This window comes from Oxyura jamaicensis, chromosome 4 (genome assembly GCF_011077185.1).
Source record: "Oxyura jamaicensis isolate SHBP4307 breed ruddy duck chromosome 4, BPBGC_Ojam_1.0, whole genome shotgun sequence".
NCBI lineage: Eukaryota > Metazoa > Chordata > Aves > Anseriformes > Anatidae > Oxyura > Oxyura jamaicensis.
In genome coordinates this window covers 37400654-37415045 of record NC_048896.1, presented here as the reverse complement: position 1 = coordinate 37415045, position 14392 = coordinate 37400654, and the positions used below count along the sequence as shown (strand labels likewise).

The following is a 14392-nucleotide window of genomic DNA, read 5'->3' as shown; positions in this document are numbered from 1 at the left end:
GGGGGGGGGGGGGTCTAATTGTTTGGTTTGCCTGTGTTTGGCACAAAAATTTGATTTGAATTATCAAAAGAACTTCAATTGAATTTGTGGGTTATGTTTTACGTTCTCTTTAGGACTAAATTATGCTCTGCATCAGTTTCTTAATGTTCGGCTCTTGAACTGCTTTCCAAGTAGTAGTCACTCCTGATCTTAGATTATCTTTCTGGTGGTTCCCTTTACAAAATGTCAACCTAAGATAAGCAGCTTCATTTAATTTTTAAAAAAAGTCTAGGGAAGGCCTTATTTGCAACGAGGTACGAGAGGAGAGTGCTTTCTTCATCATTGAACAGAGACAATTCAATCGTAAGAAGATCAGGATTCTTACAACTGCACCAGCACCATCTCAGAGAAAGTCCAATCAGGAATAATAATATCCATGACAAAGGGACTAAGCCCTGTTTTAATTTTGCACGTTACTCCAAATGAACTGCATGCAGACAGTATGTTAAGAGCACTGCATCAGTCTATATTTAGTGCATTTATGAATTTAATTCCAAAACTACAAAAGCACAAATTGCACACCTAAGTTACATGTCCAGGACTATACAGAACTATTACAGGCAAGGATACATCAATCATGCATGAAGGTCAAGTGCACCACTGGGGCCACTGACTTGACTACACACTTCTTAACATTTTTGAGATTAGGCCCTACTATTTTTACCAAGGAAATAGGATAGTGTACTGAACTCAGGCATAGCTGAAAGACAGAAATTCTAAACATGAAGAGCTACCATAGGGGGGTACGTGTCACAGGATCTCTTGAACACAATTAGCCAGAATTTGCAACAGGCCCATTCCAGCCAATACCACTGTATATGGACATGAGAAAGAGGGCATGAGGGAGAAGAGAGTTTAGAATAGACATTTTTGCCCCTTTAGAACCCATTTCCCTCTCACTGGTATGAATAAAAGTTCTGTTACCTGCCTTCCTGCATCTTTAGGCACTTTTTTATCATTACACTCCACGCACTCTGAAGATAAAGTGGAAAACATTCACAATATTTTCTACATGTAAATATACAAACATGACGAAAAGAAATTAACTACTTCAGTTTCATCTGGAGATATTGGGAAGAAGAAAAATAACTTAATGCATTTTAGCATTCAATTTATATCATCAGGCTGCGGGTTAGTTACCACGCCCTTCTCCCATGGAAGACTGCATCACCTTTTTGAGCAAACTGAAGCAAGATGGACTGGAATAGTCAAACATGGGGAAGAGAAAGCATGGAACACTAACACAAACCCCATGGCTTCAAGATCAGGTTGCAGTTTACTCAGTTCACAAAAGAAAGTGTCACAAGCTGTGTTTGATATCCACACTTCCAGAACAGACACAGTTCCTAGACCTGCACAAACTGTCAATCTCCACAGCATGACTATAGGGCATCCTCAGTCAACACCACTCACATCAAGTGCTCTTCCAAGCAGCTGCTCCTCTGCTGTGTCTAGCCTGAGCCAGGTTGTAATACGTGTAATTTAATGTCTCCCTAAGCAGGATGCGGTTTCCGTAGGGGGTTAATATTTTTCATTTCCATTTTAGATTTATTAGATATAAATGATGCATCCCCCACCTCTAAAGGGGGAAAAGATACTCCTTTCATAAAGCTTTGCACTGGAAATACATACTACTACTAAAGTAAAAGTACTAGTTGTTATTTTCACACAATTACATTTGCATTCATTCAAAAATTCCCTCTGTTCTTTGCCTCCCAACAGCCTGCATGGCTTTGTGCTGCCCCTTCAGCTAGAACAGAATTAATTAAAGCGTAGCATGTTATGCCTGCCAAGTTAGTACTGTGTGTGTAATGTAAATTGGAATGTTGTTTGTCTATGGATAGTCTACATTCTGCTGTTAAGTATACAAGATTTTATTTTCATCTAAAAATATACTTCACCCAAGGAATGTATAATGTTCATCAGTTGCATCTGATTTATCTAATGCTCTTTCTATTTCACAGTGACGAGGCAGCAAGGTTCTATTCCAACTTTCTACTATACTATAAATAGATTGTTGATAAAGTTCAGTTTTATTTTAGTTTTTATCTTGTCCTCCAAAAAAATCAATCTTTAAACCTGCCACAATTCGGTTGCTTGCAACATCTCTTAAGAATTTAAGGCGAGGTTGGGTATGTGGTGGGGTTGTTTTACATAAGGTAGAATATGAACTCTCGAGCAACTAAGCATCATGCACCTATCCAACTATTTGGACCTTGGCTTATAAATCTTTATTACATTTCAAATCATTTCATTTCAGCCACAGCGCCCTGTGCTTGCTCATGAAAACATACACACTGGGGGGGAACCGTAAGTATACTTCTTGTCTACTAAACCAAAAGCTAACTTTTAAGCAATAGCCAGAACATCTTCAAATAATTTGTTAACCTGCCAAGTACAATTATGAGGGGATTTCAGAAATGTCCAGATAACCACATGACATACGAAGGTAGCCAAGATGGTCCCAGAGGGCACAGCCCAAGTTGTATAATTTACATCAAAATAAGACAGACATGTCATCTTGCAGCTCTCTACCAATTATACTTAAAAGGGGTAAGAATTTTGTAGAACTCAAGTTTGACTTATTCTGTTGTTGTTTTCTCCCTGGTTGTTGAATTCTCAGCAGAATTCCAGTTAAAGATTTAGCATTAATCCAAGTCATCTGCTTTACTGACAACACAGATTCTTCAGAAACAGTTCTGAATGTTAACATAGAGAAAAAATAACTTGATAATGCTATTCACAGGAATGCCCGACCATGCTTTTCGGTAGTATTTACATATGCAACTTAAAAATTAGAAACTGGAGAACCTAGAGCTCTGGTTGCATTTTTGCAAACAATGTAAGAACTCAAGATAAAGCATGTAAGACTGTTTCAGTGCTGACTATAGATAGAATCCAAGTTCAATGCAAGATTCTTTCAAATTACTGTTTTCGATCCTGCTCCACTGATCATTGAAAGTAGTAGCCCTTCTTCCTCTAGCATCAGAGAGCTTTGGAAGAAGCCCTATGAGATGAATTTTCCTAAGCATAATTAAGGCTTAGCATCTAAGAATATTTAATGGTTAAACTGAAGAAGTGGCAAGAAAAAAAGAGGAGGAAACAGTTATCAAATAACAAGACCACAGATAATATAATGAAAATTGGACATTTTGCTTTCAGTCTCACTTAACCCATTTTTCTCAAGGTTTTGTTGGAATTCTTGAGCGTACAGAAGCACCTCTCTCTGTTTTGCAAACAATAATTATCTAATTAATTTTGTTCAATATAATTTTAGTAGTTCACGACTAAAGTTACTCAATCCTAAAATAACAACTAGAAATACATTTAAATTGTGAGGCAAGTGTTGTCTTGAATATGTATTCTGACAGTATTTAAATAGAAGTTTTCATATTTAAGAAAATCCTAGATTAGCGAAGAGGGAATGAAATGACTACAAAAGGAGTTACTGAAATGGATTAGCTAAAAATGACTGAAACTAAATTTCTGAAGTATGAAGAGTGCTAATTAGGAAGTTTTTGTTACTGTATTTGATTAAGTAATTGGCTTGAATCCTGTTCATGACACAGTACATCTGCAATTCCTGTATCTTTGGGAGCTGTATTTAATCATTTTTGGAATATCATCATAGCTCTGCTTTCCTGGAATAGTGATAACCATGACAGAAAACAGTTTTACCATTTAATTTTTGCACAGATTGTTCTTATTTGCTCTAGGCAAATCATCAAAGGTAATTGGTTAAATGACCATCCTGTTTCATTTGGATAGTATGATTAAAGTACAAGTTCAGACTTTTCAGATATGGAGAGGGAACTGCCAGTCATGAGAAACTAAGTTAAAAATAACTTCCTTGGAACATTGCCTTTTGTTTCTCCAAATCAGCACTGTGAAAAATAAGTATGCTTTATTCAAGAAGACCATCGTTACACCAAGCCTAGCACCTTGCTGTATATATGATTTTCAGGAACAGGATTTTTTTTTTTACTGAATTAAGTCTAATTTAAGCCATGGAAAAAAATAATAATAATAAAGCACTTTTTCCATTAGCTCTGTTATCATTCAGGCTTTTTCTCTAGGAACCCATCAAAGGGGGAGCTACTGTGTTTTTACTGGGGAGAGGAAGCGCAGCAGTGTTCAGTTTCAGCCGGTGAACTGTTGCTAAGGGGAAAAAATGGGCATCATGAGGATGATGCTTTGTTTCAGCACCAGGAAATCAAAACTATTTCCCTTCTATAATTCCTGCAGTCGTACCCTGCTCCGTTACGTGCAGAGCCGTAGCTGTGCACAGATGGTTAGGAAAGCAGGCAGATTCCAGCTCTGCGGGGCTCGTGGGCTTCTGCTGCAATCTTCCCACGGGCTGTCTGGCTAAGCACCCGCAGCTCCCCCCGCTAGTTTATTGCTGTTCTTTCAATTCCAAGAAACTCAATTAAAAGCTGACAAGAAATGAAAAATAAGAAACGTCCCAGTCTCATAGTTCTTTCCAATTATTCACCTCACATCCTTTGAACTGCAGCCCCTGGCAGAGGGGAGTGTCTGAGCAATGCTTTAATTTCCATCCTTGCATCTCCCAGTTGGACTCAAGATACTCCCTCACTCACAGAAATTTTTGTTTAAGAACTCAAGTTCCTCCATCTAGCCTTGCCCTCAACCTGTTTTTGGCTGGAGTCTTGGACACTTCACCTTCTTTCACACACGACTGCCCCTACCCACTCTTCTTCCTTTTAGCTCCCTTCTGAAGGGAGGCACTGCTCACAGATATTTTTTCCTCTACCACTTCTCCCTCCCATTGTAATCTTTTTTTTTTTTTTTTTTTTTTAATTACCTGTCCAGCTTTGAGGCTGCTGTGACAGTTGGGCCTTTTCAAGGCAGGCCCGGAGCCCTCTATACCCACGAGGTATACGAGCATACACTAAACCTGCAATTGACCGGGTACCTTGGAGGTACCTGTCAGTTTGGAACCTGTTCCTTCTCATTTCACCTGCCCAGCTTGTCTCCTTTTCCATTCACTACCTCTGCGTATCATTCAGGTGCCCTTCCCAGAATTTTTTTCTCACTTTCACTACCCTACCGCCTCTTCCTTTAGGACAGAAACCTTTTGGAAGACCATCCCCTTCAGCCCTGTAGGCAAACAGGTAACGTTTTGACCTGTTCCTACATTAGCATGACCGAGGAAAAACCACAGGCTAGCAAAGGCTGTCCCGCCAGCGAGAGGGCAGCTCTAGGGAAGCCTGCCTGAAGGGAGGCCCAAATGCAGAAGCTGCTCTCAGTACTCGAGGTGCACGCTATTGCCTCAGATAACGTAGGGCATTTGCTGTAATAAGTACCTAGCCCTGATGTCCTCCACCAGGCAAAAGAAACCCTTTATACCTGAAGGGCGTGTTACTTACGAGTTAAAGTTTAAACCACCTTCTTTAACGAAGGTGCAAAGAACTCCTTCTTCTTTTTAAAATGCATCGTTTGTCCTATTTAAGGTTTCAGGCTCTGTATAACTATACTCCTAGGAACGAAGATGAATTGGAGCTCAGAGAGGGAGATGTCATTGATGTGATGGAAAAATGTGATGATGGATGGTTTGTGGGTATGTTTTAATTTGTTTCTTTTTTCGTTTACTTTTTATTCCTGAACTCTGCTGCCCTGTTTGTTTGGTGTCTCATAAACTGATAGATTTTGGTATACAACATCACAAACCTGAACCTGGCTTTATCAGGAGAAATCCCCACCAAAATCCTCTGAAATTAATGTGTGATTTTCCACTTGCATACTTTGGAATTGGTGACACAAATTGATATGTGCCTCCAGTTTGTTGTACAGCACTGTTGTCACTCCCACATGACACAAAGTGGGGCGTGTATTACTTCTCTCTTCATAAAAAAATGATAATGTAAAACTTACATTAATACCACTACTGAATTGGCTGTTTGTGAGAACCAAGTATTACTGAACAAACAGATTTCATACCTAGGTGGTCTAGACAAGGTGGCTTAATCATTGCATAAACCCTCATGCACACGGTGGCTAACTTCTTTATCATCTTACTAGTCCTCAGCATTTCAAAAATCCAAATTATTTAATTGCAAACAATTGATGTTGTTTAAATTAAATGATTTCTATGTATCAAGCCAAAATTTGAGCACATTGGATTTAGCACAGATTTTAATCAGGCTATTCAATCAAATATGCCCCTTTATTTGCTTTTTCCTTCCTGCAGTTATAATTTGTTTAAATTCACGACTCACAAGTGAAATTAAAAACAATGTAATTGGACTGTAAAGAACAGTAGATATTTTTGTGAAATGTTAACCAAAAATTTAAAGGCCATGCTTACATAGTGATTTCCTGTTCTTATTCCCATCTTTCATCTATTGCTTCTAATTTCAGGAACCTCAAGAAGAACAAAATTCTTTGGTACTTTCCCTGGAAACTATGTCAAGAGGCTGTGATTTTTTTTCCTGCTTATTTATGCTGCATCTCTGCAACACATCTGCATAAAGCTGCTAGAAAACATGCTACACTGGCCTTCTGTTTTCTTGCTTGCAGTCTCAAATAGAGGCCACCCAGCTCATCCTCATCCCATCCCATCCGCCAAACCGTTCCAGCAGTATTACAGCAACGACTGCAGTCTGAATAACTAAGCTTTTCTGAAGCAAGAGGAATCGGTTCAACATTTAAGTACTCCCTGCTTTAAAAAGTCTTTTCATTTGAAACGCAATAGAAAAAGCCTGATGGCGGGTACACAGACGAATTGCCATGGGAGGGGTGCAGGGAGAGGGAGAAACTCATTTGAGACATTTGTGGTATGAAGCGCCATGGAAAATAAGAATTTTCAGCATGCACGTACAACAGAGGGGAAGTTGCTGTTTACAACTTTTTTAAAAAAAGTTTTGAGTTTCCACGTTCTTGTTAGCTTGGCAGCATTTGTTGCTTTCACTTTGCTGTATCACAGGTTTGCCTATTGTACTGGTTTACAATGACAAATTATAATACAGATTTTTTGCCTGCACTTGTATGTTGTAACATATGCACAGTGACTGTAAAATCTCAAGCAAGTGTAGTAAAAAACGGAAGAACTAGAAGTGTTCTGAAGGTGCAATGGTATTGGATAAACCCTTTTTTACCCTATTAAAGCTATAGTGTTTTCTGTTAAAAGGTAAGAAGTGCAAGATATGTAAAGCCCTGGGAAACAGGATTTTATGAACAGACAGACAATGATCTAAGCATAGACAATAATAACCTGCTAATGATGTCGGACATTAAATGGTTGTAATCAAAGTGTCGTAGTAGTCAGCAACATGAAATTTGAGAGGTGTTTTTATGTATCACAGGAATTTTAAGAAGCAGAGAGTAAACAGTGTTAGTGCAAAGGATTTTTTTTCCTCTAACATAGCCACCAAAAATATTCACAAGTATCATGTACTGATTTATTTCACTATATATATATATATATAAATATCTATGTTAACAAAACCTGAGTTACACATTCTTTTTTAGGGATTTAGTACAGAAAAAAAATCACAACTATTAAAACTGATACATTTTAGGGTTTTGTTTTGTTTTTTTCCTGAATGAAATAAGTATTTGAAAACACACATTTTCCATAAGCAAAGGTAAGCATAAATAGCGTATGAAATTAAGTCACAGGATGATAATGACTATGGCTTTATAAAAAATAATAATAAAATAAATCAGATTTGGTTTCTTCAGCACCTTATAGATGGCAAAAGCTTCTACTGCGTTTCTCATGGGTATAGGATTGAAATTATCAACATGTATGTAGTCTCTGTAGCATTTTGTACATATGTTTGCCTTTTTGTACAGAGCCATTTGGTTGTTGATTTAAAAAGAAAAAAATTAAGTTCCTTGTTTGATTTTTGCCCTCTTCACATACAGAAGATTTCAATGCATTTTTCTTTTCTTGCTCTATTTACCATAAGCACATCTGGATAGTGCAATTCTGTAAGATAGCATTTTATGCAAAACTTTCCTAATTAAAGTATGGTTTACCAGCCAAATCTAAATGTACATATGTCTTTATTACTGAGAAATGACATTAAGACAAAGGTAAAGAAACATCTTTGTGCAGCATACCTTTATTATTGCAGATTTCATGGCAAAAGCTTTATATTTCAAAGGCTTTCAATTTTAAACTAGACCTGCATGCAGCTTTGCTGTGAGATTAATACCTATCTTTGATGCCATTTATGATTGAAGACTTAAACATCTGTTGCCTGTGATATTTAAAAAGTACTGTTTCTACTCTGTATCTGATTTTAGAAAAATACAGGTTTTTCATACCTGGCTTTCAGGTAACTGACTTTGAATTCCTACAAGCAAAAGGTCTCTGTGTTTGTTTTGTTTTGTTTGTTTGTTTGTTTTTTCTTGAATAGACTTCTAATAAATTTTGCTTGGAGTAAAAAGACTGTTTCCCCATCATTTCTCACAGTGTGTATGACATACTACTGAAGCGTTACAGAGCTCTTCAGGCTTGGATACAAAAAGTCAATCTGAGATTTTTTCCCCACCACCAAGTACAAACAGGTTATATATATGGGCAACTAGTATTGTCCACACTGTTCCTGTCAGTCCACTTTAGCATCATCCCTAAAACTCTTGAACCCAAAAGCAACACTCTAGGCTTTTTGTTTTCTGACAATGCTAATCAGAGATAATTCTTCTGTTGCCAGAGCTGTCCTTCACTCCTGAAGCACAAAGGTGAAATACACAACTGAAGTCCTATGTATCTAGCAGAAGTTCCCACACCCTAAGCCTTTCCTTAAGGAGCAAAACAAGAACTCTGTGCTGGTGCAGCCTCACCTCAAGTATTGTGTGCAGTTTTGGGCCCCACAGTAAGAACAAACTGTTAGTGTCCAGAGGAGGGCTATGAAGATGGTGAAGGGCCTAGAGCACAACACGTGTGAGGAGTGGCTGAGGCCCCTTGGTTTGCTCAGCCCAGAGCAGAGCAGGCTGAGGGGAGGCCTCGTGGCAGCCTGCAGCTCCCTCACAATTTGTGTATTTACACTAAACAGTGTAAATACACAGAATTTCTGAATGGTTAAGGGTCTGAGTGGTTAAGGATTAAAGTAACATCCCTCTTTGCTGATTGTAACTTAATAAGAAAGGAAGAAAAAAGGGAATAGATAAATCACTGTAATAAGAATAGCAAGTCATTGACACCAAGAAAAACAGTAGTGTTAATGTTTTAGTCAGAAAGTGTAAACTGATAAAAAATTAAAGTACAACACGTGGATTGTTGTACAGCTGTGCTACCTTACGGATACATAGGTCACGTAACCAGAGCTTCCTCAAGAAGCACCAGATTGCTTTGCCTACCCTTTAGCAAGCAGTCTGCCTGCTGTTCATCACCTCGACGGGAGGCAAAGGCCACTTCAAAACAAAACCAAACGCCGCCACAAGACACCAACAAACCAGGGAGAGCAATGCACGAGCATTTCAAGGTAACGATATACCCCAGCCCGAGCGAAGGGTCACCCCCGCAGTTTTAACATTCTGTTGCCTGTGCCAAGCGGAGCACGTCGTCGTTCTGCAACGCCTGGCATTTACTAGCTGACTTTTAACTGCTGATGAACAGAACCGTGGCAGGAACACAAGGTGCTTCCTGTAGGTTGGAAAAAGCAATGCACGAGCTAACATGAAGCTAGAATTATGAAGCAAGCAGCTCTAGAAGGACCTCAGGTCGTTGCTAAGTATATTCACCATGTAACTATAAATGCTGTAAGGGAGACCCTGGCTTTGCTCAAGTTAACAGCAAACTCCATTGAAGTCAATAGATCCTGAATTTTCCTCAAGATTGTATTGCTAAAACAATTTCTATGTTAGCTTGGAAAGAAAATTGCACAAGAAAGGAGCACTGAAGCAACTGAATGTCTGTTTTGTGTTGGTTTTGTTATATCAAAAACTATGAGTACTGGCAGAGATCAGAAACCTCTTCTGTAACTGCCCCCACTACAGGGCACAGCAGACAGTAGGAACCCTTCTCTAGCATCTAACTGGCAAGGTAACCTGGAGTCAAATTTTATGTGCCTCCAAAGCTGCAACAGCATGTTTAATAATTGAATTATTGGCCCTTTCAATATGTTTATACAGCATAATCCCTTGTTACATCCAGTAAGTATCAATCAGATCCAAACCTGAATCCACCCATTTTACAGAGCCAGTAGTTGCCAGACTGATAGGTAGCAACTGGTGCCTTATGCACATACAGTAAACGGGAGATATCTAAGAAGGTCTTCTTTCAGCTCTACAGGTATCAAACACCATGCTATTTATTTGACTGGATGAAAAAAAAAAAAAAAAAAAAAAAAAAAAAAAAATTTTTATCAGCCCCAATTAGTGTGATCATTAAGTCTTTAAATCCTAGCCAAAATCGCTCAGTAGTATTTATCATTTTCATTGTTAGTGTGAAATCACATTCCTTTGAAAATTCATGGTATTTTTTCTATTTATCTACCCGGAATATAACATTCACTGAAACAGAAACCTGAATGAAATCCTGCTTGCACTTCTTTGAATCAGATGCTACTTAGGCCAAAGAAAGCAATGCTGGTGACATATGGTCTCTTATTCATGTATTTTTGTCACTCCAAAACAGAAAAAGAAAAACAGAAGTTTCCAGGTTAATGTGCAGTGATGAAACCATGGAAGAGCCTGAAAAATACTGCAGGTGTGATTTTTGGTTTAATCTCGTTGGTTGTTAATATTGGGCACTTTAGCAGCTTTGCACCCCTAATTCCCAACTTGTTTCATTTGCATCAATATGCATGCCATATACAAAATAAAGCACTACAGAATTGTGCCTTCCAGTATTATATTTAAATTCTGTTTCTTCAAGAGTCATAGGGAAGGAGCAGAGCTCTGTAACGCACTATTTAATATTACCAGAAAGTAGAAAGCATGTGTGCTAAAATAGCTCTAATGCCGAGCAGCCCTTGCACAGGGACGTCACATCTAATTGCAGAGCTAGTGCACGGAGGGTTCTGCTGCAGCATTACATCACAAGTGACACCACAGGGGAAAGAAGGAAAAAAAAAAAAGTGTTGACTGACGACCAGAAACGCGTTGCTAGGTTTATCCTCAGAAGAGATGCTCACAAATTTGTTTCTTGCTACCAACACGAATAAACTTTGAAGCCATGATTCCATCACCCACACCCACCCATCCCACCCCAACCCCCCCCCCCCCCCCCCCCCCCCGGGGGGGGGGGGGGAGTGATCCACTTTAAAAAATAACCCAGGAATAATGTCATTATTTCTGTTTCCACCAGTGGTGAATTACCACAGTTGCACACAGTGACTCTCAATGCTTTACCCCCACCAGGACCAAGCTGAGCATGCAGCTGAAACCAGCTCTGCGGGCATGAAGCACTGAGGGCCCAAACACATCGTTCTAGGGGGGGACACATGGCAGCAGCAATTTGCCGGATAAACCCAGAGCATGCAATGCCCCAGCTCATGCTTCCCAGCTCCCAGTCTGGGGTTATCACTCGCGACTGTAACGTGAAACATGTACAAATACTGCCTTGGCTCAGGACCTGCTAAAGGCTTTTCTTACACTACCACTGATTCATCTGTTATAGATAGGTGTTTTTCTACATGTAACGGGAAATACTTGAACAGGTGAGCATCAGCCCTTCCCCCCTTAAGCCACAGAAGAGAACAAATTAATGCGTTCAAAATGCCTAAGGTAGTAGAGGGCAACACGTACATGCCATTGAAGAGCTCTGTGCACTATTTATAGATGCTCTTCACCTGCTACCGGCAGAGTCAGCTCTGAGGTATAGGGCTCAAAGCAACACTGCACACAATCTGAAGTACTGAAGTCATATCCCACCAAGACCACAGGGAAACATCTAGGACACCAAAAAAAAGCCACACGATTTGCTAGCCACCAACCAACCCATACCTATGTTCTGAAGCAAGCAGACTGCTAAAGATCATTTAAGTCAAAGGGAGCTCTAAAAAGAGAGAAAAGTCAGAGAGAAGTATTAGCCTGAACCTATGTCAGCATCCAATAACAACTTCTAATCATTACAGTTTTAATTATAAAACCAATGGATTTTAAGCTGTTAAAAAAGCTTGACTTTCTAGTAGCAAAAATCACTGATACATGGCAGCACCCTAAAGCACTGCTTCCTATCCAAGCCCTGTTCATTTTTAGCAACAGGCTTTTCCTTTGCTCCCCTATCTCACTGCATGGCCACAAACCGAGCAGTTTGAGCCAGGATTCAGCCCCCTGCAGCTGACCTGTCCTTTAAGGTCTGAACCTTGGTCCTTTAAGGTCTGAACCATCAATTTAATACAGATAAAAGTCACTAGATTAAGCTGTGCCACTCACAGACATATTTTCACAGGCACATGCTGTACCTCAGGTAACCTACATTTCTCAAACATCTGCGCCTCTAAGTAAGCCTTGGAAAAAAATAAATAAAATAGAAAAAACACCCAAAAGGGGGGTGGCGGGGTGATTACCCATGGAGAAAGAGCAGTACATTTGGGAAGTGGAGGCAGACAAGAGCAGGGAGAGCTGCTGGAAGCCCTGCAGATAGGATACTTGGCCTAGTTAATGTAGTGTGTCCCATCCACTTCCTTCACCACACGTACCCAGCGCCTCCACTGATGATGTTGCCTAGGAAAGTCTTAGATAGGCAACTGTTAAAAGTCAGATCAGGCTTTTAACAGTGAGACCAACAGGGGAAGACAAACTGCTGTAGCAACCTCATGAGAAGACAACCCAACTGAGATCCTCCAGGCTCTGCAGGCCTCCTACTGCCCGCCTGGAAGGGCGGCCTCAGCCACTGCTCCCTCCTGTTCTACCATTCCTCCTCTTCCTATTGACCCCAAGAGGATTTCTGAAGGAAACACAGCAAGGCATGGAAGGAGGAGACATTTTACAACTGGAAGACACGAGAAATCTGTTTTAACCCATACAAGGCGTTATGCTCTGCCTCCTGCATTGCCTAATCCAGATGTCCAAGGGAATTACCTGCAGCATGCTACCATAGAGTCATCTAGGTTGGAAGAGACCTTCAGGATCAAGTCAAACCATTAACCTGACCAAACATCTTGGTCATCGTTACCTAAAACCCAAAACTTCCACAGCTGGAAGACGCCTCCTGTATCAAGCCATAAAATACATGCTAACAGTTTACGCAGCACATGATTAATATTGGTTAGAAGGTGCTGAGGTGAAACATCCTGACATTCTCTCACGTGGGAAGATTTTGGCAAGTCATTTTTAAGGTCTGGAAAATGCAAAACAGAAATTGCTGAGATGCGATGGGCAGGCAAGAGGAGAATCCAACTTCCAAGGATGCTTTGTGGTTTTGAATTTTCTGAACTTTGATATTTTTTATTGAGAGGGGGAAGGATTGTGAGGAAGAAGGGATTTACTCACATTTCAAAGCACTTGCTCTATATACTTATTTACCTGTCTTCACATTGTAGAGAGAGAATTTTCCTTTGAGGATAATCCCTATGGAAAGATTACCCTCATTTTTTGTCCTGGATTTCTACACTACTAGAAAACTTTGAGAGCTAAAGTTCTCAGCTACAGTATGAATCTTAACTCCACACATGCCAGAGTACAGCAATAGCAGATGTATAAATGGTAGTTTTAAGACTCTGTGTTTGCGTATATACACCCGACAGTTTGCACATTAGCCATTTCTGATGCAGTAATTACTCATCAATAAAACTGAGACATTTGTCATAGTTCTGTTTCTGTTGGGTTTGCCCCTGATACGGTTATATCCCCTCTCACAATAAAGCCATTTTTTTCAACCATTTTCTGAAAGCTGAACACTTGCTCCTAAATTCACTGAATAAAGGCCAGGAAAAAGGTACAACCATGGCAAGGTGTAAGACGCATAATTAATTACATTCATTTGGTATTTTCTCTTGCTGTTAAGAAACTAATGGCTGTACACAAGTTAATGGTGTCCTTTCAACATGCAGAAAGAAACCAAGATTAAAACTAGGAAAATAGTTCACGTATAAGCTTAATTTTAGCATTAAGCCCAAGTAAGAGCAGCACACGTCAGGACTGTAGGATCCAGCTTTGTGGCTAGCTACAATCTGAGGCTGCTGATCTCTGGCTCTCATCCCACCTTATACTTAAAACTGAGTGCCGTATTTGTCTTTCAGCTGTTGCTGTTTGTCATGACCCGGTAAACACGGCCAACTCTGCCATAGCAACTGCCGCTATAGTGCTAAACCCAAGCCACAGGACGAAAGAAAAACAGATATAAAATATGGTAGTTCATGGAATGTAAGATGACAATTGATTTTTTTTTTCAATGCCTGTCCCTTAGAGGAAAATATTTGGAAGGTTTTGCACTTGG

The 14392-nt window shown here is 39.7% G+C and overlaps 2 protein-coding genes across 14 annotated transcripts in view; one reads left to right on the top strand and one right to left on the bottom strand.

Moving 5' to 3' along the window:
• The window catches only part of SORBS2 (sorbin and SH3 domain containing 2), a 78807-nt gene extending 70354 nt beyond the window's left edge, over nt 1-8453 (top strand). For 10 of the 12 annotated variants that reach the window (XM_035324245.1, XM_035324239.1, XM_035324235.1 and 7 more), the window contains 3 exons: nt 2300-2349; nt 5511-5617; nt 6418-8453. In XM_035324245.1, coding sequence (XP_035180136.1) covers nt 2300-2349; nt 5511-5617; nt 6418-6479 — 219 coding nt within the window. In that variant the 3' untranslated portion in view covers nt 6480-8453. The remainder of the gene's footprint in view (nt 1-2299; nt 2350-5510; nt 5618-6417) is intronic. The other 2 variants (XM_035324246.1, XM_035324237.1) reach the window with 1 other exon arrangement.
• Nucleotides 1-14392, bottom strand: part of C4H4orf47 (chromosome 4 C4orf47 homolog) — an 88281-nt gene that overhangs the window by 14062 nt on the left and 59827 nt on the right. The gene's annotated exons all lie outside the window — the stretch shown is intronic.